The sequence below is a fragment of the Hevea brasiliensis genome, chromosome 7 (genome assembly GCF_030052815.1).
Source record: "Hevea brasiliensis isolate MT/VB/25A 57/8 chromosome 7, ASM3005281v1, whole genome shotgun sequence".
Classification (NCBI taxonomy): domain Eukaryota; kingdom Viridiplantae; phylum Streptophyta; class Magnoliopsida; order Malpighiales; family Euphorbiaceae; genus Hevea; species Hevea brasiliensis.
The window spans coordinates 72,616,298-72,644,192 of NC_079499.1; the positions used below are offsets into that span (position 1 = coordinate 72,616,298).

The 27,895-nt window shown below is 36.1% G+C and overlaps 2 protein-coding genes across 6 annotated transcripts in view; one reads left to right on the forward strand and one right to left on the reverse strand.

Annotated features, from left to right (window-relative positions):
• Positions 1 to 1,941: 1,941 nt before the first annotated feature.
• The window catches only part of LOC110656947 (protein PSK SIMULATOR 1), a 66,085-nt gene continuing 40,131 nt past the window's right edge, over positions 1,942 to 27,895 (reverse strand). For all 4 annotated transcript variants that reach the window (XM_021813953.2, XM_021813955.2, XM_021813956.2 and 1 more), the window contains 4 exons: positions 3,305 to 3,421; positions 3,028 to 3,104; positions 2,878 to 2,922; positions 1,942 to 2,753 (listed from right to left, as the gene is read on the reverse strand). In XM_021813953.2, coding sequence (XP_021669645.2) covers positions 2,285 to 2,753; positions 2,878 to 2,922; positions 3,028 to 3,104; positions 3,305 to 3,421 — 708 coding nt within the window. In that variant the 3' untranslated portion in view covers positions 1,942 to 2,284. The remainder of the gene's footprint in view (positions 2,754 to 2,877; positions 2,923 to 3,027; positions 3,105 to 3,304; positions 3,422 to 27,895) is intronic.
• Positions 16,126 to 17,580, forward strand: LOC131181540 (uncharacterized). 2 transcript variants are annotated; one of them, XM_058150111.1, is made up of 2 exons: positions 16,126 to 16,701; positions 16,817 to 17,580. In XM_058150111.1, exon 2 carries the CDS (start codon positions 16,852 to 16,854, stop codon positions 17,440 to 17,442), a length of 591 nt encoding a protein of 196 aa, XP_058006094.1. In that variant the 5' UTR covers positions 16,126 to 16,701; positions 16,817 to 16,851; the 3' UTR covers positions 17,443 to 17,580. The 2 variants fall into 2 exon arrangements, with proteins under 2 accessions (XP_058006094.1, XP_058006093.1); XM_058150110.1 differs by lacking the exon at positions 16,126 to 16,701 and having other exon boundaries at positions 16,759 to 17,580.

A 27,895-nucleotide genomic window follows, 5' to 3' on the forward strand; every position in this document is an offset into this window, starting at 1 on the left:
AATCATCTGAAAACCTAAGGCTTCTATTAAAGCTAAGGCTGACTCTTCCATTGTTATACTGGGTTACTTGCCTCAGTTGAACGTTTGGTTCAACTATTTTTGGAGATTCTGGTTCTACTGTACCTTCTAAGATCCATTCTTCTGGTAGGGTTATGTCCTTCCATTGGATAGATCTAGGGATTACAGTGTTGGATTTTATAAGATCAGTTTGTAAAAGTAAAGTTTCTCCTCTTTTACTTTGAAACTTATGTTTTGTAGCAAAAGCAGAAACCATAGCTTTGTAATGGATTTTGTAAATCAGTGCAAGAGGAATAGATCCTTCAAGCATTTTGTAACTGTGAGTTTTGATTTGTAAAACAAGTTATTTTGTAATATTACTATCGTTTAACGAAACAGTAAAATTTAGATAGCAATTAAAAGATATTGGTCCACTGTACAAACTAGACTCGACTGAACTAAGCAAGGAGTCTTGGAAGTTTATGAACCTAGTATCTCTAAGAACTGCTAGGATTGAGGTGTTCAATCCTTCTTTTGTAAGCGGTTTAATTCCAACTTGGACTAAACCAGGAGCTAAAAATGATGAAGAATATTTTTGCAATAATGCAACAGTTATTGCAAAATAGAGCAAATTGCTCAACAGCTGATTCTGATTCAGAATCCATAATCGATTTGGGGGATGATGATGATGAAGGTTGTGGTACCTCATCACAGGCACAAAATCTCTTATAAAAAAAAAAGGCAAAAGAAATTTATGGCGGTAAAATTATCCATTTTACTTTTTCATTCTGCTTTTATTTTTACTTTTACTTTTCTCTCTTACAAAAAATCTAACAGGATAATGTTTACTTATCACTGTTCACTTTTACTATTCACATGTAAAGACAACAGGAAGAATTATTTAAGCATTGTTCACCTGACAGGAAGAACTGTTCAGACACTGTTCAAGTACTGTTCACACATGAAAAAGTAAATGGCGGATACTGTTCAAGATTCTAAAAAATTACAAAATTGCCCCTAGCCACTTCTATATAAGGAGACACCTATCCAGAAAAAATGAGCAAGAAAGTTAATTCACTTCCCATCCTGCCCTACCTTTACCTCACTTACAAACCTACAAACCCTGCAACTCTCTTGTAGTAGATCTTAAGAAGCTCATGTATTGAGCAACCTTTATAAGTCCTACCTGAAATTACATCTCCAAAACCTTTGTACAAATCTTACAAAATTTATAAAATTTTGAAGTAAGTTTTCTTCAATTTCTTTTATAAGATTTTAAATTTATTTTTCATGCATATGGCCATTTCAACCGCCTGATCTGCATAAATATACGTATATATATTTATAACGGACTGGCTCTGCCGCCTATTAAATATATACATATATATTCATATTTAAATTTCAAGTTTAATTTTTATTTTGATAAGTATATATATTCTTAACGGACTGGCTCTGCCGCTTATAGAATATATATGTTTAATCTTTGATTTACAAATTTAATTTTCATTTCTGAAAATTTTCCTTCCTTATGCACTTCGTTTATCTAAGACTAATTCTTGATTTTTTAAAAACATTTTGATATTTTTTGCATTTTCTTCAAATTCAATTTTAGAATCTGAATTGGATGAATTATTAACTAATCCATCTTTTTGTAAATGCATGTTTTCTTCGGACTCCTGGTTGGAGTTTGAAGAGGAATTTAAAAAATTAATACTCAAATTTTGAATGACTAATTCTTTTTTTTTTTTGTAATGATTTATGATTGTTAGTGGATTCAGAGATTTTGAATTCACTTTCTATTTATAATTCTGGGATTGATTTTGAAAGAAGTTTCTTCCGTAATATATATATATATATATATATATATATATAGATAAAATGTGGGCATAAAGGTGGAAAAAGTGTAGCTTAAAAGAACATACCTTTCAGTCCACATGAATATCATAGGGAAAAAAATTTTTGATATTAGCAACCAGCACGCACCAATTTAAGCCAATCTTTTTCTGCGCTGTTTAACACATATAACAGTAAACAAAAAGCATTTTTCTGCCGGCCATTGTTTCAATATCAAGCAGCCTTGTGAACCAGCGGCACCGCTCTGCAATGTGCGTCAGCCACCAAAAAAAAAAAAAAAAACACTATTTAATGTGATATTTCATATCCACCAAGATTTGGCCCTTACGTATACAACTTATGCACCAGAAGTACTTTGCTCGTCGTCCCAATCATAAAACGTCTCATGCTGTAAGTTATCTGATCACATCAACCCTGTCATGCTTTCTCCCAATCAAATACCTAAGCCAACAATGGGAACCACAGATGGGAGCTGTTTAACAGCGACTGAGTCCTTGCTTTCCCTTGTACAGGAATAGTTGCTGCTCTTACTTGATCTATCGTGCTTTCTCAACCGAGACTTCCCAGAGTCGAAGTCCTGACTCTTACTAATACCTGGCATCCTTTTTTTCCTACTTACATCCTGCAACATCATCTGATCTTCAATAGTTAATGATAGTGCACTGGAAGACTGATGTCTTGGTTGTTCATTCAACTTTTCAAGCGGTGTGCCGCTAGGAGATTTAACAGATGACTTCTTGTTAACACCACTAGCAACAGTCTTGGATTTGTTGACCAGATGATGAAGCCACAATACTAGTTCAAGAATATAGGCTTCTGTTGTCTCCTTGTTTGCATGGTGGAGTGTCTCAATCCGAATTATATCAGCTGCACTGGCAGCAGGCTTCCGATTTACCTCAGACCTGGATGCATGAAACCCACATTTTCTTTTACTGACATATTCTCCCAAATCTTGCTTACAAAATATATTTTTTAATGACTTTTTCAAGAAAATTGGCAATTGAAAATCTATGGAATGTTGCTCACCCAGTATTTGCCCACTCTCCAACCCAACCAAAACCATGATGAGCTCTATTTCAGACCAATTACAAGCAAAAGCAACAAAAAAAAATGTGATTAGCAGAGAGAAAATCGGCAAAATTAAATTATAATGTAGAGAAAATTGATGTCTCTTACTTTGCTGTGTTAGTGGACATTGGAACCAGCCACTGCAGAGTCTTTTCCATCTCATCTTTGATTTCTGCAATGGTGAGCTGCAAAGGAAAGTTACAGCTAAAATAAACAAGTAGGAAATCTACTTGGCTGACAGTTTCTTCAGATTTCTTTACATGCGCTGAATTCACATGAAGCAAAGGAAGAATCTCCGGCTTAAATTATCTTTTTTGTTGCTTTGAGGCATGAAAAAGCCTTGCTATTTAAATATAAAGAAGATTTATCATCAAACCATACATACCTCCTCTTTAACTTGAAAAGATTGTAATTTGGAACGTAGAGCTGATTTTATGCTGGGTGGCAAGTTCAGGTATAATGAATCCCTTGTATTAGGAGGCATAGAACTTGATCGTGCCACCTGAGACAATGTGCATGTTCTCAATAAAAAGCCTTGCGCCAATAAATTTAAGAGAAAAATGCCTACTAGAAAAATAAGAGCACAAAAGCAGGGTACTCAATTTTTTAAATAAATATTAACTAAAACTGATGTGCTCAAACCACAAAGACCAGATACAGGCAGTGCCGTACAGCCTAACTTAAGCAGTCAGGTCAAACAGAACCTCAAGATAATATCCGGAAATGACCAAAATTCAATTTACCTAGTGCTTCTATAGCATTCAACTGGATTAATCTGGGCCAGAAAAACCATGTGGGTGCAAATATATAAATCTTCTAACATATATTGTGCAACTGGTGAGTTTAAGAATCTAGGGTAATATTCAGGCCCCATGCTATATATATAATGTGAATTTAAGAATTTAACATATATTGTGTGTGTGCGCGCTCGCATGTGTGCATACAGTCATTAACCACTAAAATATTTTGCTTGCCAAAATATGGAGGGAAAAAGATATTGGTGTTTGCTTCCTATCAGCTGCTTCTTAATAATTCCCACTGAAACTCACCATGTCATAACCTTGTTACAAGAAGAACCCAAATGATGGTCAAGGAGAGACTAATTATTAAACAGTCAAAGCCCTTTTAGAATTGCTTCACTAACTGGTACCAACATGCTATAACCTTTATTTTGCTAATAAGCTCTAAACTAAAACAACATTGTCATATAAAAAAAAAAAAAAAAAAAAAAAACACACACACACACACACAAAAGTTGTAAGGGTAGATACTTTGCAAATAATGAAAGTTAGAAACATATCCAGAGCAGCCTCCCATGACATACTCAAAAATGGCAAATGCTTTGTGCATTGGCTTTAATTTTCTAAAAGCGAATGCCTTGCACGTCTTTCTAGCAAGGAAAAAAAGAAAGTGGAAAACATCAGTGATTTGAACATTGCTTAGTTGCTCTCATTATTAAAACTTATCATTAACAAGCCTTGGTCTTACAATGTTTTGCCCAAGCCAAATCTGAAAAGTAGATAGGCTGGGCCAGTTTGTTTCAGGTTTTTCTAAACGCACTCAAAACAAGTTATATATAAAATTATATATTTACAACTATTGATCATATATTATATATATGTCCTAATGTTTGGCAATGCTAAAATCATGAATCCAAGACCATCCAAATAATAGGAAAACTAACAAGATGGAATGAAGGAGAAACACCCCATTCAACCCTCTCTATTTCACTGGCCAAGTCAGACAAGTACATAGGCCTGCAAATAGGTTTAATCATTATCAAATGGTTCTTAAAATTTCTTGCACAAAATATTAAAATGAAAAAAAAAATTCATCTTGAAAATGCAAAGGATGCTACTAAACTATTAGATATTATAGGATTGATAATTTTCTTTCTAATGTCTAGTAAAACCCAACAATATTATCTTCATAAAGAGCCTTATGTAGGGGCAAATATCTAGTGAAATAGTAAACATTGTTGGTGGTCAAGCCATAAAGGATAGCTCCTGTTCCTGATTTTGCTTTTGCCGAGCAAGATAAGTGTGCTCCATTTAAGTTTAGCAAGTTGTCTTGTCAATATAGGAAGCCAGCTTTAGGTATATATATTCAAAGACGATTGGAACAGGACATGAGTCATATGCACTGTATCATCTTGCTTTCACTTCTACTATGTCCGCCGATCTTCTACATAGCCGTTTGGGTCATTCGAGTCTCACCAAACTTCAAAAATTAGTACCTAGTCTTTCTACATTATCTTCTTTAGAATGTGAGTCGTGTCAAATTGGGAAACAAACTCGAGCTTCCTTTCTCAAGCGAGTCAATAATAGGGCAACATCTATGTTTGATATTGTTCACTCAGATATATGAGGCCCAAGTCGTGTCAGTTCAACTTTGGGATTTCACTATTTTTTATGAGGAACCGGTTGCACCAATTCCACACCAAGGGCCAATAACTAGAGCAATGGCTAAGAAGTTTCAAGGCTTGGTGCATAAGCACATCACCAAGTCCAACCTCTTGCAAGTATTCGGTTTGGACTTGGAAGAAGGAAGCCAACCTTGCTGTACATTCCTTTGCATATTTGAGGAGCCAAGAGACCAAGTGGCATCCGTCCAAGTTGGCATACATGTGGCAGCCACCTCAGCAAATCCATCCTAGTTAGCATCCAATGTGGCATCCATGTGGAGTGCCTAGGTGGCAGCACAATTGACAGCCCATCTCCACCAACTTTTTGAAGATGCTTTTGTCCATTTTGCAAAGATTGAAAGCCATAACTTTGTCCAAGAGCTCCAGCCATGCTTCAACTATTTATAGGAAAAGCAAAGTTACTACTTTCAACTTCAAGACAAAACATCTCTTTTCAGATTGTCTCTCATTTGTAGGCTGCCAAATCTGACTTTTCTATTAATGTTTGAACTTTCTATCTATTTTTGGAGAGATTGGTGTATTAACCAAGACTTGCACATGTCCCATGGTTGTTGAAATGTCTTGGCAGAATACACCAACCCATATTAGCCTTCTTTTGTTTCATTTAGAGAACAGAATTCATATGGTATTTTTTTGAGCAAAATTGCTGGAGCTTTGCTTCAAAGTTCTTCTTAGAACTGTCTCTATTTTTCTTAGCAAATTCTTGCCTTGATTTGTTAAGTTTTATTATATGTTCAAGGTTGTTCATCAGCATAGGTGAATTAGTCTTGTTCTTGGCTGTCTTTCTTGGGAATTATATTTTCAGTTCTCCATCTTCAAGGTGAAGGGTTGAAGGTTCAAGGGAGTTTCTTGGCTTGTTTTGAAGACGGTCCTTTGGTCTTTCTTCTTAGTAGAATCAGCAACTAAAGGTAGAAATCGTATCATTTGGTATCAGAGCTTAGGCTCTCTTCAAAACAGGTTGGTCATTCATTTTGTTGTGTTCTTGTTTTCTCCTTTCTCCTTTTTATCTTCCTTGTGTTTCAGCCTTGAAGGTTCTTCAAGTCCTTGTGTTTTCTGGTGTTTGTAAGAAAATCTGAACATATTCAGGGCTTAGTAGTGAGTTTACACTCAATACTACTAATCTTAGGGTATATTAGAGGCTTTCTTGCATCTGTCTTTGTTTCCCTAGTTTTGTCACATTTGTGTTGTTTTCTACCTTAAACCTTTTCTTCACAACCTGGTTATTTGCATCTTTGTTGCTTGTGAAGTGTGTTGTTGAAGTGTTTAGTGCTGGATGTGTTGAGTGTATCTATTGTGTGGTTACATGATATATATAAAAAAAAAAAAAAAAAAAAAAAAAAAAAAAGAACAAAAAGAAAGAAAAAAAAAAGGGTTAAAGAAAAAAAAAGGGTGCTAAAGTGCATGTTTGAGAGCTGGAATATTATAAGTTCAACATTTCTATTTGGTGGCTGTTTTGGGGGAGGTAAAACCAAACCAACCCAGAAAATTCTAAAACTTCATAGGGGTGCTTTGTAGACGAAATTAAGCTTAGAAATCAAATTTGGTGTAAAAATTCTACCGTTTACTTGGTGAACCAAATTTAGCACCTATTAGGCCAATTTGGGGTCCAAAACTTCAAGGTGCTTTCTGGAACCTCTAGACTTGATTTTCCCTACTAAAACTATGTCTTGTTGCTGCTCTTAAAACAGTTTTACAAAAATAGCAAGCTAATTCGACTCCTATTTCACTTGATTGCTCTAGAGCTTGGTGTCTTCATTTCTTGCTTCAAGTGTCATAACAAACCCTTATTCCACACGTTTTGCTTGAGTTTGTGCTTGAACATATATTAAAACTTGATTTAAACTTGCTGGAATTGCATTAGTTCTGACAAGAACTTGGTAAGCAAGCTTGAGTGGAAAAAGGCATTGAGTGGCAAGAACTCCAGGAGGGTAAAAGCCTATAAACTGAGTACAAACACTTCAGTGACCAAAAATTGAGTGAATTTGTGAGGTTGTTTTCTGTTTTGCTAACTTTTTTGTGCAGGTGTTAAAAATGTCACAAGAACAAACTAGTGGACTTAATATGGATAATCCTTTTTACCAACAAGCACTTGTTCAACATTTGGAAAGAATTGGTAGACAATTGAGCAACCTAGCTGACCGAATTGAAAGAATTGAGCAGAATAGTGGGAATGGTAGACAAAACATAAATGAAGGGCAGAACAGGGCTAGGGGATCTAGAGTGAACAATGCACCACCTACAGATGATTGGGGGGATGAAAATGATGATGATTCTGATGAAGAGGATGACCAGCACTCTGCTGCACATGATTACCACTATAGACCGAGAGGGATGAGAGGTAATAGGGGTGGAAGAGGTGGAGGCAGAAACTTGAGAAGAGGTAATATGGAGGAAGCAAGAGGGAGAGGGAGAGTGGATGGTAACATTAGTGGGATCAAAATGAAAATTCCACCATTTCAAGGCAAAGCCAATCCGGATGCATATTTGGAGTGGGAGAGGAAGGTGGATGTCATTTTTTATTGTCACAATTATAGTGAGGAAAAGAAGGTGAAACTTGCAGTAGTTGAGTTTACAGATTATGCCATAGTTTGGTGGGATCAATTGCTCACTAAAAGAAGGAGAAATGGGATGAGGGGTGTTGAAACTTGGGATGAGATGAAGCAAATCATGAGGGACAGATTTGTACCTCAACATTACTATAGGGAGTTGCACCAAAGGTTGCAAGGGTTGGTGCAAGGAAACAAAAGTGTGGAAGAATATTTCAAGGAGATGGAGATGGCTATGATAAGAGCCAATGTAGAGGAGGATAGGGAAGCCACTATGGCTAGGTTCCTAAAGGGACTGAATCTTGATATTGCCAACATAGTGGAGCTACAACACTATGTAGAGCTTGATGACATGTTAAATATGGCAATCAAGATAGAAAAACAACTAAAGAAGAAGAAAGCATTCAAGATGGGTGTAGGTATGAATTCGAGCAACAATGCTCCATGGAAACCGAATTGGAAGAAGGGCGAAACTTATGATTCCAAGGCTGTTTCTAAGGAAAAGAAAGAGGAGACTAGGGGTGGAGAAAAGCCTAGTGTGACTGAGAAAGGCAAGGGACAGAATACCTCTAGTGGAAGAACTAGGGATATCCAATGTTTTAGGTGCCTAGGGAAGGGACATTATGCATCTCAATGTCCTAACAAGAGGGTGATTGTGATGAGGCAAAATGGGAAGATCGAATCAGAAGATGATGATGTTGATGATGATGATGCTAGTGAGAGTATGCCTCCTTTGGAGGAAGCTAGTGATGTAGAGCATGCCGTCGGAGGTAATATTCTGGTGGTTAGGCGTGCACTAAGTGCACAAGCAAAGGAAGAAGAGGGAGATGCACTACAAAGGGAAAATATTTTCCACACTAGATGCTTGGTGAATGGTAAAACTTGTAGCATGATTGTAGATAGTGGTAGTTGTGTGAATGTTGCCAGCACACTCATGGTTGCGAAGCTTGGCATGCGCACCATGAAGCATCCTAGACCATACAAGTTGCAATGGCTGAATGAATGTGGGGAAATTAAGGTGAACAAGCAAGTGATGTTGGCTTTTTCTATTGGAAGGTATAAGGATGAGGTGTTGTGTGATGTGGTGCCAATGCATGCTGGACATATTTTGCTAGGGAGACCATGGCAATATGATAGGAAGGTAGTGCATGATGGATTTAGGAATAGGTACTCCTTTGATCATGATGGACGAAGGGTTACCTTGGCAGCATTATCACCCGCACAAGCTTTTGAAGATCAATTAAGGATAAAACAGACCATGAATGAGCAACAACAAAGAGAGGCCGAGCTAAGAGTGCAAAAAGAGAAAGAAAGAAAAGAAAGAGAGGAAAAAGTAAGAGGGAAAAATGAGGAAGAGAAAGAGGAGAGAAAATTCCAAAAGAGCGAAACCAAAAGGAAAGGGCTTGGGGCAAAAGGAGAGTTGTAAGAAGAGTGGAGAGAATAAAGTCAGTTTGCTAGCAAAAGCCAAGGAAGTGAGGACTGCATATTTTTCTAGTATGCCAATGGCTTTGCTAATTTGTAAGGGAGCTTACACCAATGTTTCTAACCTTAACCAATCCATTCCTAGTTGTGCTTTGCCCTTGTTGCAGGAGTTTGAGGATGTCTTCCCTGAAGAAATACCTAATGGGCTACCACCCTTTAGAGGCATAGAGCACCAAATAGATTTTGTGCCTGGAGCTGTAATCCCAAATAGGCCAGCCTATAGGACCAATCCGGAAGAGGCTAAGGAACTTCAAAGACAAGTGGAGGAGCTTCTAGCAAAAGGCCATGTTAGGGAGAGCATGAGCCCATGTGCCATACATGTTCTTTTGGTGCCAAAAAAAGATGGGAGCATGCGCATGTGTGTGGATTGTAGAGCAATCAACAAAATCACTGTAAAGTATAGACATCCCATACCTAGACTTGATGATATGCTTGATGAGTTGCATGGTGCATGCATATTTTCTAAAATTGACTTAAAGAGTGGTTATCACCAAATTCGCATGAAATTAGGAGATGAATGGAAAACTGCCTTTAAGACTCAATATGGACTATATGAATGGTTAGTCAGGCCATTTGGTTTGACCAATGCACCTAGTACATTTATGAGGCTTATGAACCATGTGTTGCGTGCTTTCCTAGGAAAATTTGTTGTAGTGTATTTTGATGATATCCTAGTATATAGCCAAAATATGCATGATCATTTGCTGCACTTGAGACAAGTCTTTGAGGTATTGAGAAAAGAGCACTTGTATGCCAATCTTAAGAAATGCACTTTCTGTAAGGACCAAGTTATTTTCTTAGGATTTGTGGTGAGTGGCAAGGGAATTGAGGTTGATGAGGACAAGGTAAGAGCCATTAGAGAGTGGCCTACACCTAAGTCCGTGAGTGATGTGAGGAGCTTCCATGGGTTGGCTAGTTTTTATAGGAGATTTGCAAAGGACTTCAGTACCATAGCCTCACCCTTGAATGAAGTTGTAAAAAAGAATGTGGGATTCAAGTGGGGGGAAGAACAAGAGAATGCATTTAATTCACTCAAGAAGAAATTGTGTTCTGCACCTTTACTTGCTTTACCTGATTTTTCTAAAACTTTTGAGATTGAATGTGATGCCTCTGGAGTGGGTATTGGAGCTGTTTTGAAGCAGGAAAGGAGACCAATTGCCTACTTCAGTGAGAAGCTAAGTGGGGCTACATTGAACTACTCCACTTATGACAAAGAGATGTATGCTCTGGTGCGTGCACTTGAGACTTGGCAACACTACTTGTGGCCGAAGGAGTTTGTCATTCATAGTGACCATGAGTCACTCAAGTACTTAAAGGGGCAGAACAAGCTCAACAAGCGCCATGCCAAGTAGAGTGAATTCATTGAAGGTTTCCCATATGTGATTCAATACAAGCAAGGCAAAGAGAATGTGGTGGCTGATGCACTTTCAAGGAGGTACACTTTACTTTCCATGCTTGATGCTAGACTTTTAGGCTTCGAACATGTGAAAGAAATGTATGCTAATGATGATGACTTTGGAAAAGTGTTTGCCTTTTGTGAACATGCTGCATATGATAAATTCTATAGGCATAATGGTTTCTTGTTTAGGGAAAATAAATTATGTGTGCCTAAATGCTCAATTAGAGAGTTGCTTGTTAAAGAATCACATGCTGGTGGTTTAATGGGACATTTTGGGGTTGCAAAGACCTTAGAAATTTTAAAGGAACATTTTTATTGGCCACACATGAAGAGGGATGTAGAGAGATTGTGTGCTAGATGTGTGACTTGCATGAAGGCAAAGTCCAAAGTAAGGCCGCATGGTCTATACATGCCATTGAGTGTTCCTAGTGAACCTTGGGTAGATTTATCCATGGATTTCATTTTGGGTTTACCTAGAACAAAGAAAGGCCATGATAGTATTTTTGTTGTTGTTGATCGTTTTTCCAAGATGGCTCATTTCATACCATGTCACAAGACTGATGATGCATCTTACATTGCTTCTTTGTTCTTTAGGGAGATAGTTAGATTGCATGGCATTCCTAGAACAATTGTTAGTGATAGGGATGTGAAATTTCTAAGCCATTTTTGGAAAGTCCTATGGGGAAAATTAGGAACCAAACTTTGTTTCTCCACCACTTGCCATCCACAAACGGATGGGCAAACAGAAGTTGTAAATAGGACCGTGGGCACTCTTCTACGTGCAATGATTAAACAAAACTTGAAAGCTTGGGAGGAGTGCATACCATTCATAGAATTTGCATACAACAGGTCTATGCATTCATCTACTGGTTATTCACCATTTGAACTTGTATATGGTTTTAACCCACTAACTCCTTTAGATTTGTTGCCTTTGCCTACTAATGAGCTTGCTAGTTTAGATGGCAAAAGGAAAGCTGAAATGGTGAAACAAATGCATCAAAAAGCAAAGCAACAAATGGAGAAAGTGAATGAGAGAAGGGCAGCCCAAGCTAACAAGGGGAGAAAGAAGATGGTGTTCCAACCTGGTGATCTTGTATGGGTTCACTTGAGAAAGGAGAGGTTTCCTACACAAAGGAAATCAAAACTTCAGCCTAGGAGTGATGGACCTTTTGAAGTGCTAGAGAGAATTAATGACAATGCATACAAGATAAACCTTCCAGGTGAGTATGGTGTAAGTGCTACATTTAATGTGACTGATCTTGCTCCTTTCTATGCAGATGATGACAATTCGAGGACGAATTCTTTCGAAGAGGGAGAGGATGATGAGGAACCGGTTGCACCAATTCCACACCAAGGGCCAATAACTAGAGCAATGGCTAAGAAGCTTCAAGGCTTGGTGCATAAGCACATCACCAAGTCCAACCTCTTGCAAGTATTCGGTTTGGACTTGGAAGAGGGAAGCCAACCTTGCTGTACATTCCTTTGCATATTTGAGGAGCCAAGAGACCAAGTGGCATCCGTCCAAGTTGGCATACATGTGGCAGCCACCTCAGCAAATCCATCCTAGTTGGCATCCAATGTGGCGTCCATGTGGAGTGCCTAGGTGGCAGCACAATTGGCAGCCCATCTCCACCAACTTTTTGAAGATGCTTTTGTCCATTTTGCAAAGATTGAAAGCCATAACTTTGTCCAAGAGCTCCAGCCATGCTTCAACTATTTATAGGAAAAGCAAAGTTACTACTTTCAACTTCAAGACAAAACATCTCTTTTCAGATTGTCTCTCATTTGTAGGCTGCCAAATCTGACTTTTCTATTAATGTTTGAACTTTGTATCTATTTTTGGAGAGATTGGTGTATTAACCAAGACTTGCACATGTCCCATGGTTGTTGAAATGTCTTGGCAGAATACACCAACCCATATTAGCCTTCTTTTGTTTCATTTAGAGAACAGAATTCATATGGTATTTTTTTGAGCAAAATTGCTGGAGCTTTGCTTCAAAGTTCTTCTTAGAACTGTCTCTATTTTTCTTAGCAAATTCTTGCCTTGATTTGTTAAGTTTTATTATATGTTCAAGGTTGTTCATCAGCATAGGTGAATTAGTCTTGTTCTTGGCTGTCTTTCTTGGGAATTATATTTTCAGTTCTCCATCTTCAAGGTGAAGGGTTGAAGGTTCAAGGGAGTTTCTTGGCTTGTTTTGAAAATGGTCCTTTGGTCTTTCTTCTTAGTAGAATCGGCAACTAAGGGTAGAAACCGTATCAATTTTGTTACTTTTAATGATGATTATTCCAGTTGCACTTGGGTATTTTCAATAAAAAATCATTTTGACTTGTTTCTTATTTTCCAAAAATTGTGTTGAAATTCATAATCAATTTACAATTAAAGTATTATACAGTGATGATGCAAAAGAATATTTATCTTCTCCCTTCACCAATATCATGTCTTCGCAGGGAATTAGCCATCAAACCTCTTGTGCATATAGTCCACAGCAAAATGGAGTTGTCAAATGTAAAAATCGGCATCTTATTAAAACTGCCCATACTTATACACCATAATGTTCGTTTTCTTTTTTGGGGGATGTTGTTCCCACTGCTTGTTATTTAATTAATCGAATCGAATGCCTTTCTCTGTGTTGCAACATCAAAGCCCTTACTCAATTCTATTCCCAGACCAAGATCCCCATCCTCTATCATTATGTGTGTTTGGATGTACCTGTTTTGCTCACAATCACACTATTAGGAAAGACAAACTCTAGCCTAAATCTATTAAGTGTCTTTTAAGAATACTCTTACCTTTAAAGAGGTTACATATACTATGATTCAACAATAAACAAATATTTTATCTCAGCAGATGTAACCATTTTTGAAACATCCCCATATTTTCACCAAACACCGAAGCCACAAAACACATTTTTGAAGTTTTACTTGTTCATTTTCTTTCTCCCTAACAAGTCCGTATTCCTGGTCCTCCTTTCTAAATCTACTCATGTCGTCCTCATACCCTTGCTCATACCAATAATACTTCTCTTAATGATACAGGTACTTTAACTACTATTGCTAACTCCTCACCTCTTCCTCTGTCACTTACTCCAATCATGCCATCAGCATATGCAATATCTCCTCCCATTGCCCTTTGCAAAGGTATTCGTTTCTCTCAAAACCTCCATCCCATTTATAATTTTCTCAATTACCAATCACCATCCTATTATGTCTTTGTTTCCACCTTGTCTAATGTTTCCACTCTCAAGACTATTAGAGAAGTATTGGAACATCCAGGGTGATGAGAGGCAATGATAGAGAAAATGATTGCTCTTCATAATAATAGCACTTGAGAGTTGGTTCCGTTGTCGCATGGTAAATTTGCTATTAGGTGTCGCTGGGTTCTTACTAGGAGAGTAGGTTCTGATGGAAAGGTTGATTGGTTGAAAGTCCATTTAGTTGCTAAAGGCTACACCTAGATTTATGGACTTGACTATGGTGACACCTCTCCGATGGCTAAAATTGCATCTGTCCATCTACTTATCTCTTTGGCGCAATGCGTCACTAGACACTTTATTAGCTAGATATTACGAATGCCTTTTTTGCATGGAATTGGTAGAGAAAATATATATGGAGCAACCATCAAGGTTTGTTACTTAGGGAAAGTCTACTAGGTATGCCATCTACGACATGCACTATATGGTCTAAAATAGTCTCCAAAGGCACAGTTTGGGCTATTCAGTACTGTGGTCCAACAGTTTCAAATGAAGAGTGGAGCTGATCATTTAGTTTTCTTTCACCATGGTACTCATGGTAAATGCATTTATCAAGAAGTTTATGTTGATGACATAGCCATAATAGAAAATGACCATGATGAGATTGTTTAACTTAAACAACACTCGTCCAATCACTTCCAAACTAAAGATATGGAAAAACTAAAGTACTTTTTGGGAATTAAGGTAACACAGTCCACAAAGGGTGTTGTTCTTTCCCAAAGGAAATATGCTATGGACATACTCAAAGAGACTAGCATGATAGATTACAAACCCGTAGACACTCCCATGGATCCAAATGTCAAGCTTGTTCCTGGACAGAGGGAGCCATTGGAAGATCCTAGTTGATATTGGAGACTGGTTGGTAAGCTAAATTATCTTACAATAACACAACCAAATATCTCATTTGCTATCAGTGTGGTGAGTCAATTTCTCTAGGCTCTATGCGGTGATCATTACAATGCAGTAATTCACATTCTCAAGCATATCAAAGAATCTTCTAGACAACATCTGTTGTATGAAGACAAAGGTCATTCATAGGTTGTTGGGCACTCTAACTAAGAATAGACAATCTACTTCAGGATACAATATTATGATTGGAGGGAATCTAATAACCTGGAAAAGTAAAAAAGCAGGATGCAGTTGCTAGATCAAGTGCGAAAGCAGAATACAAAGCTATGGCTCTTATCTAGTTAAAACAACTTTTTCAAGAATTAAGGTGTCAAATAAGTTAAACAAATGAAGTTAGTATGTGGCAATCAAGTTGCCATTCATATTGCTTCAAATCCAGTCTTTCATGAAAGAACAAAACATATAGAGGTAGATTGTCATTTTATTAAATAGAAGATTGAATAAGGGTATATTGCTACTAGTTTGATTAGTTAAAATGACTAGCTAGCAGATGTCTTTACCAAGTCTTTTATAGGTTTTTGGGTTGAATATATTTGTAACAAGTTTGGAGTATATGACATGTACGCTCCAACTTGAAGCGGAGTGTTATATTATTCCTTATCCTAAATTAGTTAGGAGTGCAATATTAGAGTTTGTTTAGGATTCCTCTTGCAAAAATGTGTACATACATTCTGCATATAGCTTGAATGAGATCAATTCAAATTTATTCCCAAATCACACTCTCTCCCATATGTTATTTATCAAAAGTAAATCCAGATGGATCTGTAGCTCGACTAAAGTCTTGCCTTGTTGCAAAAGGCGATGCATAGACTTATGGAATTGACTATTCTAGCACCTCCCCTATGGCGAAACTTGCTTTTGTTCACTTATTCATTCCTTTGGCAATCGCACATGATTGACCTTTACATTAACTGAATACAAAAAATGCTTTTCTACATGGGGATCTACAAGAGGAAGTCTACATGGAGCAACCACCTAGTTTTGTTGCTCAAGGTGAGTTGGGTAAAGTTTATAGACTTTGGACATCCTTGCAAGGCTTGAAGCAAAGTCCTTAGGCTTGGTTTGGGAGATTCATAAAAGTAGTTCAGGAATTTGGTATTAAAAAAAAGGATTGTGATCATTATGTGTTTTATAGAAATTCAGAGGCTAGCCTAATCTTGTTAGTAGTATATGTCAATGATGTTGTCATCACTATGAACTATAGTAATTTCTTATCTCAAATGCTTCCTTTAAACCCAATTTCAAACAAAAGATGTTGTGGATGCCTTCGTAGGCAAATCCCATAAGCGACGTGCGCTGCAGATCTAGTTGGTGAGAGGACTTTCTAAGGTAGCAATATTATTTTCTATTTATTTTTTATCAATTAACAGCTACATTATTTCCTATTTTATTACTTGTTATGGAAAGTCAATCACTATGTTATGGAAAGTCAATCACTATATTATTTCTCTATATATTCTGTATTCCTATTTAGGATTTCTTATTTAGGATTTCTTCCTAATTAGTAGAACACAATTATAGGAATCAATTGTATATATATATCCATGTACAGATTAATTGAAATCAATAAGAATTATCTCTTTCTACATGGTATCAGAGCAGGTCATCAATCTAGGGTGACTATTTGTTCTCACTACCCAGCTCAGGAGAGACCGTGGCCGCCGACCGGCCGTTTCGACCCCAATCAACATCGTCGGCGTCGCCTCAACCCCCTCATTCCACCACTGTGTGCTGTTGCCTGATCCAGTATACCATTAAAGGACTTCTGAGGTTTGGCTCTCAGATCCTATTTTGGTATTTGTTTGATTTGTGATTTTGAGTTTTGCTGCTATAAGCACTTTGGATTAGCGTTTCGGTTAGTTTTCTTTATCTCAACAAATGGCAGACAATAAGAATGTTATTTCTGATGTGATTCCGGTGATGACTAAGATCACGGAACACAAACTTAATGGTTCGAATTACCTGGAGTGGAGTAAGACTGTTAGGGTCTATTTGCGTAGCATTGATAAGGATGATCACCTTACTAAAGATCCACCCACTGATGATACACGACAAACTTGGCTAAGGGAGGATGCTCGGTTGTTTTTGCAGCTTCGAAACTCGATTCATAGTGAGGTAATTAGTTTAATTAATCACTGTGAATTTATTAAGGAATTAATGGATTACTTAGATTTTCTGTATTCTGGTAAAGGGAATATCTCCCGTATTTATGATGTTTGTAAGGCATTCTACCGTGCTGAGAAAGAGGATAAGTCTCTCACGGCTTATTTTATGGATTTTAAATGGGTATATGAGGAACTTAATGTATTGTTGCCTTTTAATCCTGATGTGAAAGTTCAGCAGGCCCAACGGGAGCAACTGGCTGTTATGAGTTTTCTTGCAGGCCTTCCTTCAGAGTATGAGATTGCTAAATCTCAGATTCTCTCCAGTTCTGAGATTTCCTCTTTGCATGAAACGTTCACACGGGTCCTTCGCACAGAGAGTACTCAAATCTTCACAGCCTGCCAGTAGTGCTCTTATTAGCCGTAATCCAAATGGACAATAGGATAATAGAAGAGGAAGTAGAGGAGGAATTACAGGCAACAGAAATAATCAGCGTAATGGAGAAGCTAGTTCTAATCAGGACTCAAGAGGAGTCATTTGTTATTATTGCCATGAGCCTGGCCATACAAAACATAATTGTCTGCAACTTCAGAGAAAAAATCAGCGATCACAGATAGCAAATATGGCAGCAGAGAATTCTACAGTATCTTCCTCTGAGAAAACTATTTTGGTATCTGCAGAGGATTTTGCACAATTTTCTCAGTATCAGGCATCTCTAAAGCCTACTAGTTCCCCTGTCACTGCGATCGCTGAGTCAGGTAAATCCACTACATGCCTTGTGTCTTCTTCATCCAAATGGGTTATTGATTCTGGTGCGACAGATCACATGACAGGTAATTCTAGTCTTCTATCTGCTTTTCAGTCTAATCTCACTTCCTCTACTGTTACTTTAGCTGATGGTTCTACTTCTTGTGTCATGGGTTCTGGAACTGCGAACCCGACTTCGTCAATTTCTTTGTCTTCTGTTTTGTGTCTACCAAAATTCTCTTTTAATCTACTTTCTGTTAGTAAACTTATTCGTACCTTAAATTGTTCTGTTTCCTTTTTTCCTGACCAGTGTTTGTTTCAGGATCTTACGACGAAGCAGATTATTGGTAGAGGACGCGAGTCAGGTGGTCTCTACATTCTGGAAAATCATGTACCGCGGTCGCTTGTTTGCTCCAGTACCTTAACACCTCTTGAAGCTCATTGTAGATTGGGTCATCCTTCTTTGTCTACTATGAAGAAGCTGTGTCCTCAATTTCAGTCTTTACCAGTGCTAGAATGTGAGTCGTGTCAGTTTGCAAAACATCATCGTTTGCCTTCTGTGTCTAGAGTCAATAAACAGGCTTCATCCCCTTTTGAGTTAGTTCATTCTGATGTTTAGGGTCCTTGTTCTGTTACATCTAAAATTGGATTTCGTTATTTTGTTACTTTTGTTGATGATTACTCTCGTGTTACCTGGTTATATTTAATGAAGAATCGTTCTGAGTTGTTTTCTATCTTAGGTGCCTTTTGTAATGAAATCAAAACTCAATTTAATATTTCTGTGCGCTTATTAAGAAGTGACAATGCCAAAGAATACTTTTCAGAACAATTTCAGTCTTATATGACACAAAATGGCATTCTTCATCAGTCTTCCTATGTGGATACCCCATCCTAAAATGGCATGGCCGAAAGAAAAAATTCTTGAGGTAACTCGTGTTCTTCTTTTTCAGATGAAAGTACCTAAACAATTTTGGAGGGATGCAGTTTCTATAGCATGTTTTTTGATCAATCGTATGCCATCTTCTCTCCTTAATGGGGATATTCCTTATACTGCTTTGTTTCCTACAAAATCATTATTTCCTGTTGAACCCTGTATTTTTTGTTGTACCTGTTTTGTGCGTGATGTTCGTCCACAGGTTACTAAATTGGATCCAAAATCTCTCAAATGAGTCTTCCTTGGGTACTCCCGGCTCCAAAAAGGGTACCGTTGTTTCTCTCCTACTCTTAATCGTTATCTTGTTTCTGCAGATGTCACATTTTTTGAGTCCACTCCATTTTTTCCTCCATCATCTGTGTATGAGAGTCAGGGAGAGGAGGATGATCTCTTAATATATACTGTCCAACCAATGTCTAGTCCTCTCCCACAGCCTGTTCATCCTATCTCTAGACCTACTCGACCTCCCGTTGTTAATGTTTATTCCAGGAGATTGGAGATTCCTGACTCAGATCCTCCACCAGCTACTTCGTTGGGAGATCCTGTACCTCATACTGATCATGATTCTGATTTAGACTTACCCATTGCTCTTCGTAAAGGTAAACGTTTATGTACTTACCCTATCTCTTCTTTTGTTTCTTATAATCGTCTTCTTGTTCTCGGTGTTTTGTTACTTCTTTAGACTCTATTCCTATCCCTAATACTGTTGGTGAGGCACTGTCTCATCCTGGCTGGTGTGATGCTATGAAAGAGAAAATGGAGACTTTAGATGCTAATGGTACATGGGAACTATTGCCTTTGCCCACTGGTAAGAAAGCTATTGGTTGCAAATGGGTATTTACAGTAAAGGTAAATCCTGATGGTTCTGTGGCTAGGTTAAAAGCACGCCTTGTAGCAAAAGGATATGCTCAGACATATGGGGCTGATTACTCTGATACTTTTTCTCCTGTAGCTAAACTTACTTCATTCGCTTGTTTATCTCTTTAGCAGCTACATATGATTGGCCCCTGCATCAATTGGATATCAAGAATGCTTTCCTTCATGGTGATTTTCAGGAGGAGGTGTATATGGAGCAACCACCTGGGTTTGTTGTTCAGGGGGAGTTGGGTAAAGTTTGTAAGCTTCGAAAGTCTCTTTATGGCTTGAAACAAAGTCCTAGGGCATGATTTGGGAGATTCAGTGAAGCAGTACAGGAATTTGGTATGCAAAAGAGTAAGTGTGATCACTCAGTATTTTATAGGCAATCTGAGGCTGGTCTAATTCTCTTGGTAGTCTATGTGGATGACATTGTCATCACTGGGAGTGACTCTGCAGGTATTTCATCTCTTAAAACCTTCCTCCAAACTCAGTTTCAGACCAAAGACTTAGGATTGTTAAAGTATTTCTTGGGTATCGAAGTTATGAGAAGTAAGAAGGGTATTTTCTTGTCTCAAAGAAAATATGTCCTCGATCTATTGACAGAGACAGAAAAATTAGGTGCCAAGCCTTGTAGCGCACCAATGACTCCAACTTTACAACTGTTAGCAGGGGATAGTGAGCTCTTTGAAGATCCAGAGAGATACAGGAGATTGGTAGGAAAATTGAACTACCTTACAGTCACTCGTCCTGACATTGCTTATGCCGTTAGTGTGGTAAGTCAGTTTATGTCTTCCCCAACTGTTGCTCATTGGGAAGCCTTAGAACAAATCTTTTGTTAACTGAAGGGCGCTCCAGGAAGAGGTTTGTTATATGATAATCATGGGCATTTGAATGTTGAATGTTTTTCAGATGCCGACTGGGCTGTATCTAAGGTAGACAGGAGGTCAACTACTGGATATTGCATTTTTATTGGAGGAAATTTGGTGTCTTGGAGAAGCAAGAAGCAGAGTGTAGTTTCTCGATCTAATGCTGAATCCGAATACAGAGCCATGGCACAATCAGTATGTGAGGTAATGTGGATACATCAATTACTAGATGAGACGGGTTTTAAGACCTCCCTGCCTGCGAAATTGTGGTGTGATAATCAAGCTGCTCTTCATATTGCTTCTAATCCGGTATTTCATGAGCGGACCAAACATATTGAGATTGATTGTCACATTATTCGTGAAAAGATTCAACAACAGATCATCTCAATAGGACACATCAAAACTGGAGAGCAGTTAGGAGATATTTTCACAAAAGCTCTGAATGGAGCTAGGATTGACTACATTTGTAACAAGTTGGGCATGATTAACATCTATGCTCCAGCTTGAGGGAGAGTGTTATGGAAAGTCAATCACTGTGTTATGGAAAGTCAATCACTATATTATTTCTCTGTATATTTTGTATTCTGTATTCCTATTTAGGATTTCTTATTTAGGATTTCTTCCTAATTAGTAGAACACAATTATAGGAATCAATTGTATATATATACCCATTTACAGATTAATTGAAATCAATAAGAATTATCTCTTTCTACATTACTATTAATTATCTTGTCATTCTTGGAATCCCGTTATCCCTAATTTATAAGGAATTATTTCATTTTCCTCTTGTGTATATCTTCTTCCTTTTTAGATGAGTTTCCTATTGTATTTATAGGATTCCCTATAAAGGTAGATTTCATGTGTATAAAATGATAGCACGTATGAGATCTTGTACACAATGAAATACATAAAATCTTTTCCAAAAATACCTATTTCATCATGGTATCAGAGCCTAACCAAAATCTATTGGCATAGGTTACGTTTTTTAACAAACCAATTTAGGGTTTTTAGGGTTAAGCTACTAGGCAACTTCAAAGGCAGAGTTAATAGCCATTGCCCAGTCCAAGAGAAAGCTGAGTGGTAGATCGGCCTATCCCCAGAGTCCGACCACCATCCAGCCAAGTGTGTGACTCACGCACCGTCATAAAGGTTCACCTCTTCTCCCACGCGCTGACTCTTAAGCCTAGATCCGGTAACCCTCTCTAGCCACGCTTCTCTCCAGCATTCTCCTTATCATATCGCGCCTCTGACCTGCTTACTCCTGTCACTTGGTTCTTGTTTTCATTCTCCAAGTCTTTATATTATGAGTTTTTTTGCTTTTGTTGTTATGCATTTTTTCTAGCCATTAAAATGTCTGAGGGGAAGGAGATAGTGGCTAAGGGAAAAATTAGTGTTATGGGTGATAATCCCTCTTTATAAATTAGCCCAGTAAAACTTGATGGAACCAATTATCTGGCATAGTCCAGATCTTGTCTTTTGTTCATTTAGACTAGGGGACTACAGGGATGTAATACTAGAGACACACCAAAACCTAAAGCTAATAGCTTAACCTATAGCTCGTGGATATCTACTGTTAAATAGCGTAACAACCATTTGGAATGTGGTGTCCCAAACCTACTCTCAAGTGGTAACAGTGCACAAGTCTATGAATTAACGAATAAAAATCATAGTAGGAAGCAAGGTGAGATGATAGTTGCCTAATATTTTGCTAAGTCACATGGCTTATGGTAGGAGTTAGATTACCATCAAGACTTCCAAGCCAAATGTGCCAGCGAGACTATTAAGTTCCAAAAATTAGCTGAGAAGGAGCAAATATATGATTTTCTTATTAGGCTAAGCATAAAGTATGACCAGATTCTAGTCTAGGTACTTGGAAAGAATCTTAATCTTCTTTAAGGAAAACTTATTCTTATGTTCAACAAGAGGAAAGCAAAAGAAGTTTTATGGTTCATGGTACACCTATTGATAAGTCATGGCTAGTTGTTGCTACCTCTAAAGAACAGTCACATAACTCTGGTCCATTAGACAAAGATCATTTGCAATATGACTATTGTGGGAAGTCTCATCACACCAAGGACCATTGCTAGAAGCTTCATAGCCACCCAACCAAGGGGCATGGATGAAAAAAGGGGGGCTTAGTAAGATCACAAGCAATTGTATCTTAGATAGAGGAGTTTGTGAAGGGACAACTACAACTAGATTTCTCTCCAATGAGGAAAAGTAAGACGTTTGTTGCCACAACTGGAATCTCAATCTACCATAGCTACCTCTTCCAACTTTGTCAAATCAGGTAATGCTCCTTGCCAATCTTGAATAAACTCTTTGGGTTATAGATTCTCAAGCAAACAAAACATATGATAGGCTCTGTAAACAAATTCACAACCTACACATTATGTTCAAGAAAAGAAAAAGCCTGCATCTCTAGCTAGTATTTCATGAATATGTTTTGTTGAATGCACTCCTACTTTGAATCTCCCCTGAGTTTTGTTTGTGCTCAGCTTTCCCATTAATCTCATGTCTGCTATCTCTGTTACAAAAGCCCTTAATTGTAAAATATTATTTGTTCCTACTCCTTGTACTTTTCAAGAGTTGAAAATAGGGTAAATGATTGGCAATGGTAGACTTGGCCTATGCCTGCTGGATGACTGTGGAGCTTTTTTAAATCTCAATACCAGCCAACCTTGTTAGGACAATATGTGAGTGTTGGCCCAAAGATCCTTTAGGACATCCTTCTTTTTCCACTCTAGAGGTTATATCCCATTTTGTTTAAAAAAAGCAAGAAATTTTAGTTTGTAATGCTTGTGACCTAGCTAAACACAAAACAATATTATTCTTCAGTAAAAAATAAAGTTTTAATTCCTTTAAGGACTATTCATTATAATGAATGGAGACCCATTCAAACTATGTCCTTATCTAGATATAAATGGTTTCTTAGTTTCATTGACTGTTGCATTAGGTAAACTTGGGTTTACCTAATGAAAACAAAAAGTGAAGTATTTTCTTGTTTCCAACAATATTAAATAATGGCCAATTGGACAAAAAAAAGCTAAATGTTTAGGTCCAATCACGATTATATCTAAAACCTCTAATTTTGTGTGAAATATTCAAACCTTTAAGATTTATCACAATTATATTTAAATAGGTAAAATTGAATTTTATAGTTAATAGTAAAATAAAATATAGCACCTGAAGTTTTACTCGATTAACAAAAAAAAGTTTTAAATATAATCGTGATTTAATGCAAACGTTTGACATTTTTAATCCATGAAATGAACTTTATATTTAAAAAGAAAATATATTTATATTTATTTTTAAATAAACTTTATACTAAAAATATTTTTATAAATTGAAATTAACATAATTATCGTTTGAATCAAGTCTAATAAATCTATGTATAGAAATATAAAATATAAAAATAAATTTATATTTTTTTTTACAAAGTAATATTGAAAAGAATATATAATTGGAAAGAGTATATAATTGAAAAGAATATATCCAACATTAATTGTAGTATCATTAAATGAAATGTATATTTTATATATAGTTTAATCTAATTAACGTGTATTTCATTTAATGAATGCTACAATTCATGATAAATTGGATTTAAATATAATATTTTTTTAATAAATTTTTGAAAAATCCATTAATGAGTTTGAACTTTAATTGAAAAGGAATGAAAAAAAAAAAGAACTCAGTGCATAGTTCTTTTTTTTTTTTGCAAAGAAAAGAAGGAAAAAGGAAAAGAAAAAACAATTCTATGAAAATTTGTAAACAATTTATATATTTTATTTTTTCATTTTGACGAGATTTGCAATATGAGGAACTCATAAATTATAAGAAATTTATAAGTATTAATCTTATAATTATATGAAATTTATATGTCTTAATCTTATAATTATATGAAATTTATAGGATAAATTTCAATAACTATCCCTGAACTTATATAGTTGTAACACTATAGTCCTTTAACTTTAAAATGTAACATAAAACCCCATAAACTTTCAAATTTTGCACAGTAAAATCCCTCTGACTTTCAATTACTGATTTTTCAATTAGAAACTGATATGAATAGCTCCCGCATGGCGCTTAGTCAATATTTCTCTCTACTCTCTCATGCAAAGTGTAAAATTACTTTCTTTACGCATGGAAAACTATTTTGTCTATAGAGAGAAAGGAATCAATTTACGCATGGCTTGAAAGAAAAAATAGAAATACTGACTAACCTCCATGCTGGAACTGTCCAGATCAGTGTCTAACTAAAAAACTGATAATTGGAGGTTAGAGGGATTTTATTGTGCAAAATTTGAAAGTTGATGGGGTTTTATTTTATATTTTTAAGTTGAGGGACTGTAATGTTACAACTAAATAAGTTTAGGGACAGTTGTCAAAATTTATCCAAAATTTATATGTCTTAATCCTATATTTCATATATTTTGATTCACATGATAAATCAAGTCTACATATAATTTTTTTTCCAGTTATTACTCATTAATTCTTTGATAAACATATCAATTAGTTTGAATTCTAATTCAAGAGGAAAAAAAAAAAAGCAATGCAATAATTTGCATGGTTTTACAATCTTAATCTTCTCTTCACAAGAAAAACAAAAGAGAAGGGAAAAAAATCAGTAAAAAAATTTTATGTTTAAACCTGATTTATCATAAATTGTAGCATCCATTAAATAAAATACACATGCTTATTAGAGTAAACGATTTATAAAATACAAATTTTATTTAATGGATATTATAATTCATGTGGAATACATTCTTTCCAATTATATATTCTTTTCAAAATTACCGTGTAAAAAGCTATAAATTTATTTTTACATCTATATTTGGATGCATAGATTTATTTGGTTTGATTCAAAAGATAATTACGTTAATTTCAATTAATAAAAATATTTTTTATAAAGTTTCATTTAAAAATAAATATAAAATATATTTCTTTTAAAATATAAAATTTAATCAATGGACTAAAAATACTAAATGCTTACATTAAATCACAATTATAGTAAAAAATTTTATTTGTTAATCAAATAAAACTTTAGGTGCTATATTGTGATTTACCGTTAACTTTTTAAATTCAATTTTACCCTTTTGGATATAATAGTGACAAATCTTAAAGGTTTTGATATAATGATTGTGATTTCACTTCACCTAAACATTTTGCATTTTTTGTCCAATTGCCCTTTCATAAATGATTTGTACCCAATTTGATGCTCAGGTTAAAATACTAAGAACTGAAAATGGTACAAAACATATGAATAGAGTTTTCCAGACTTATGTGCAGTCACTTGGAATCCTACATCAAACTAGTTGTGTTAACACTAATGGACAAAATAGGGTATCTAAGAGGAAAAATAGACATTTACTTGAGATAGCTCATGCTCTTATTTTTACTATGAATTTTCCTACATCTTACTGCGGCATATTTGATTAATAGAATGCCTCTTAAAACCTTGGACTTTAATAGTCCTTTGGAAGTTTCGCCAAAAAAAAAAAAAAAAAAAAAAATCTTATACTGTTCCACCCAAAGTTTTTTATTAGGAAAATAGAACCTCAAACTCTTAAATGTATTTTTATATGGTATACCAGTACCCAAAAAGGATATAAATGTTATCATCCACCATCTAGGAAGTATTTTGCAAGCACAGATGTCACTTTTAGGGAATATAAACCTTATTTTTAGGCACCTCTGCAGGGAAGTATAAAAGGGAAGAGGTGTTTTGTCCTTCATCTTCTTTCTTCTAGCTCTTCAGGGGAAGGTTAATGATGTTCAAGATAAATCACCACAACATGTTCAGGATAGATCACTACCTCTCTAGCCTATAGAGAGATTGAATAGGTTGCATTTGAGAACCTGCACTCATTGGAACAGAATGGAGGAGGCTATTGAGCATGATACTTCTGATCAATATGAATTACTGGATTTAGATCCTGAGGTATGTAATGAGTCCCCTTCTTCGCCTTTTACTTCAGTTCTTGATAATTCTAATCCTGACTCTGATCTTAATGTCATTATTGCTCAAATAAAAGGAGTAAAGGCTTGTTCCAAATAACCTATCTCTAACTTTGTGTCTTAGGACTTATTGTCCCCATCCTATAGAGCTTTTGTCTTGTCCATTTCTTCTGTTTCTACCTGACAGGATTGAAAGGAGGCATGTCTTGATTCAAAATGGAATGCTGCTATGGTTAAAGAGATGAAGGTTTTGGCAAAGAATAGAACATGAGATCTTATTACTCTCCCTACTGGAAAAAAACCATTTAGATGTAGGTGGACTTTCACTACAAAGCATAAAGCAGATGGTTCAATTGAAAGACACAAAGCTAGATTAGTTACAAAGAGTTTTACACAAACATATGGGGTCAACTATGAAGAGACCTTTGTACCTATTGGAAAAATGAACACCATTAGAATTCTATTGTCGTGTGCAACAATCTGTAACTAAGACCTACAGCAGTTTGATGTTAATAAACGTCTTTCTACATGAAGACTTAGAGGAAAAGGTGTATGTGTAAATACCTCTAGGATTTGATGATAAGTAAACCGGAGAGAAGGTTTGCAGATTGAAAATTGCCTTGTATGGTCTAAAGCAGTCCCCTAGGGCATAATTTAACAGATTCAGTAAGGCAATGATCTCTTTTGGGTTATGTTAGTGTAATGCCAATCACACTCATAAAGCATTGTGAAGATAAGTTCACACTATTTATTATTTATATGGATGATATATAGTTATTACATGAGATGATAAGGAAAAAAGTTGTCGATATAAAGCAATGCTTAGCACGACTTTAAGATTAAAGATTTGGGTACATAGATACTTTGTTGGAATAGAGGTCTCCAGCTCAGGCAAAGGTGTAACACTCCCTAACCTTTGATGTTCGAAATTGACAGTGGGTAGAGGTCTTGAGAGTCTATGAAACCCTAATGGGAATCTAGTAGTTGTTAGGATTAGTCAAATCTTTGTGTAAGTTTACATGTTAAAGTTCATAGATGGGTGGAGTGATTTATTTGTATATGAGTTGTTTCAAATACATATAAAGCTGATTTTAAGAAAGTAAAATAAGAGTCTTAAGTGTATTAAGCATAGAATAAGGGGTTAATTGAATGAAATTTGAAGTTTTTGAGTCAAAATGTGGAAAAATGAGGCAGGACTTTTGGTTGCCGGAAGTCCATCATTATTGAAAGTTCCTAAAATGGAAATGGGCATAAATACTGTTACATGCGAAAATTGAACCAAGTAACTCTCATTTTTTCCTTTTCAAGGTATGATGACTCAAAATTTCAAGCCTTTTCACAATAATCTTTCTCTTTGAACAAAATTTAATGAATTCAATTACGTTGTTGTGCTAGAGTAAAGGGTGAGCCATAGATTTTAAAGGGAAAAGTTATATGAGAAAAAAGGTATTAGTTAAAGCTTCAAGGGAGGTCCATGCTACACCTATTGACAAATCGA

Bases quoted from the DNA above. Each gene is read 5' to 3' on its own strand.
- LOC131181540 (XM_058150110.1), top strand. From the start codon at position 16,810: ATGGCAGACAATAAGAATGTTATTTCTGATGTGATTCCGGTGATGACT.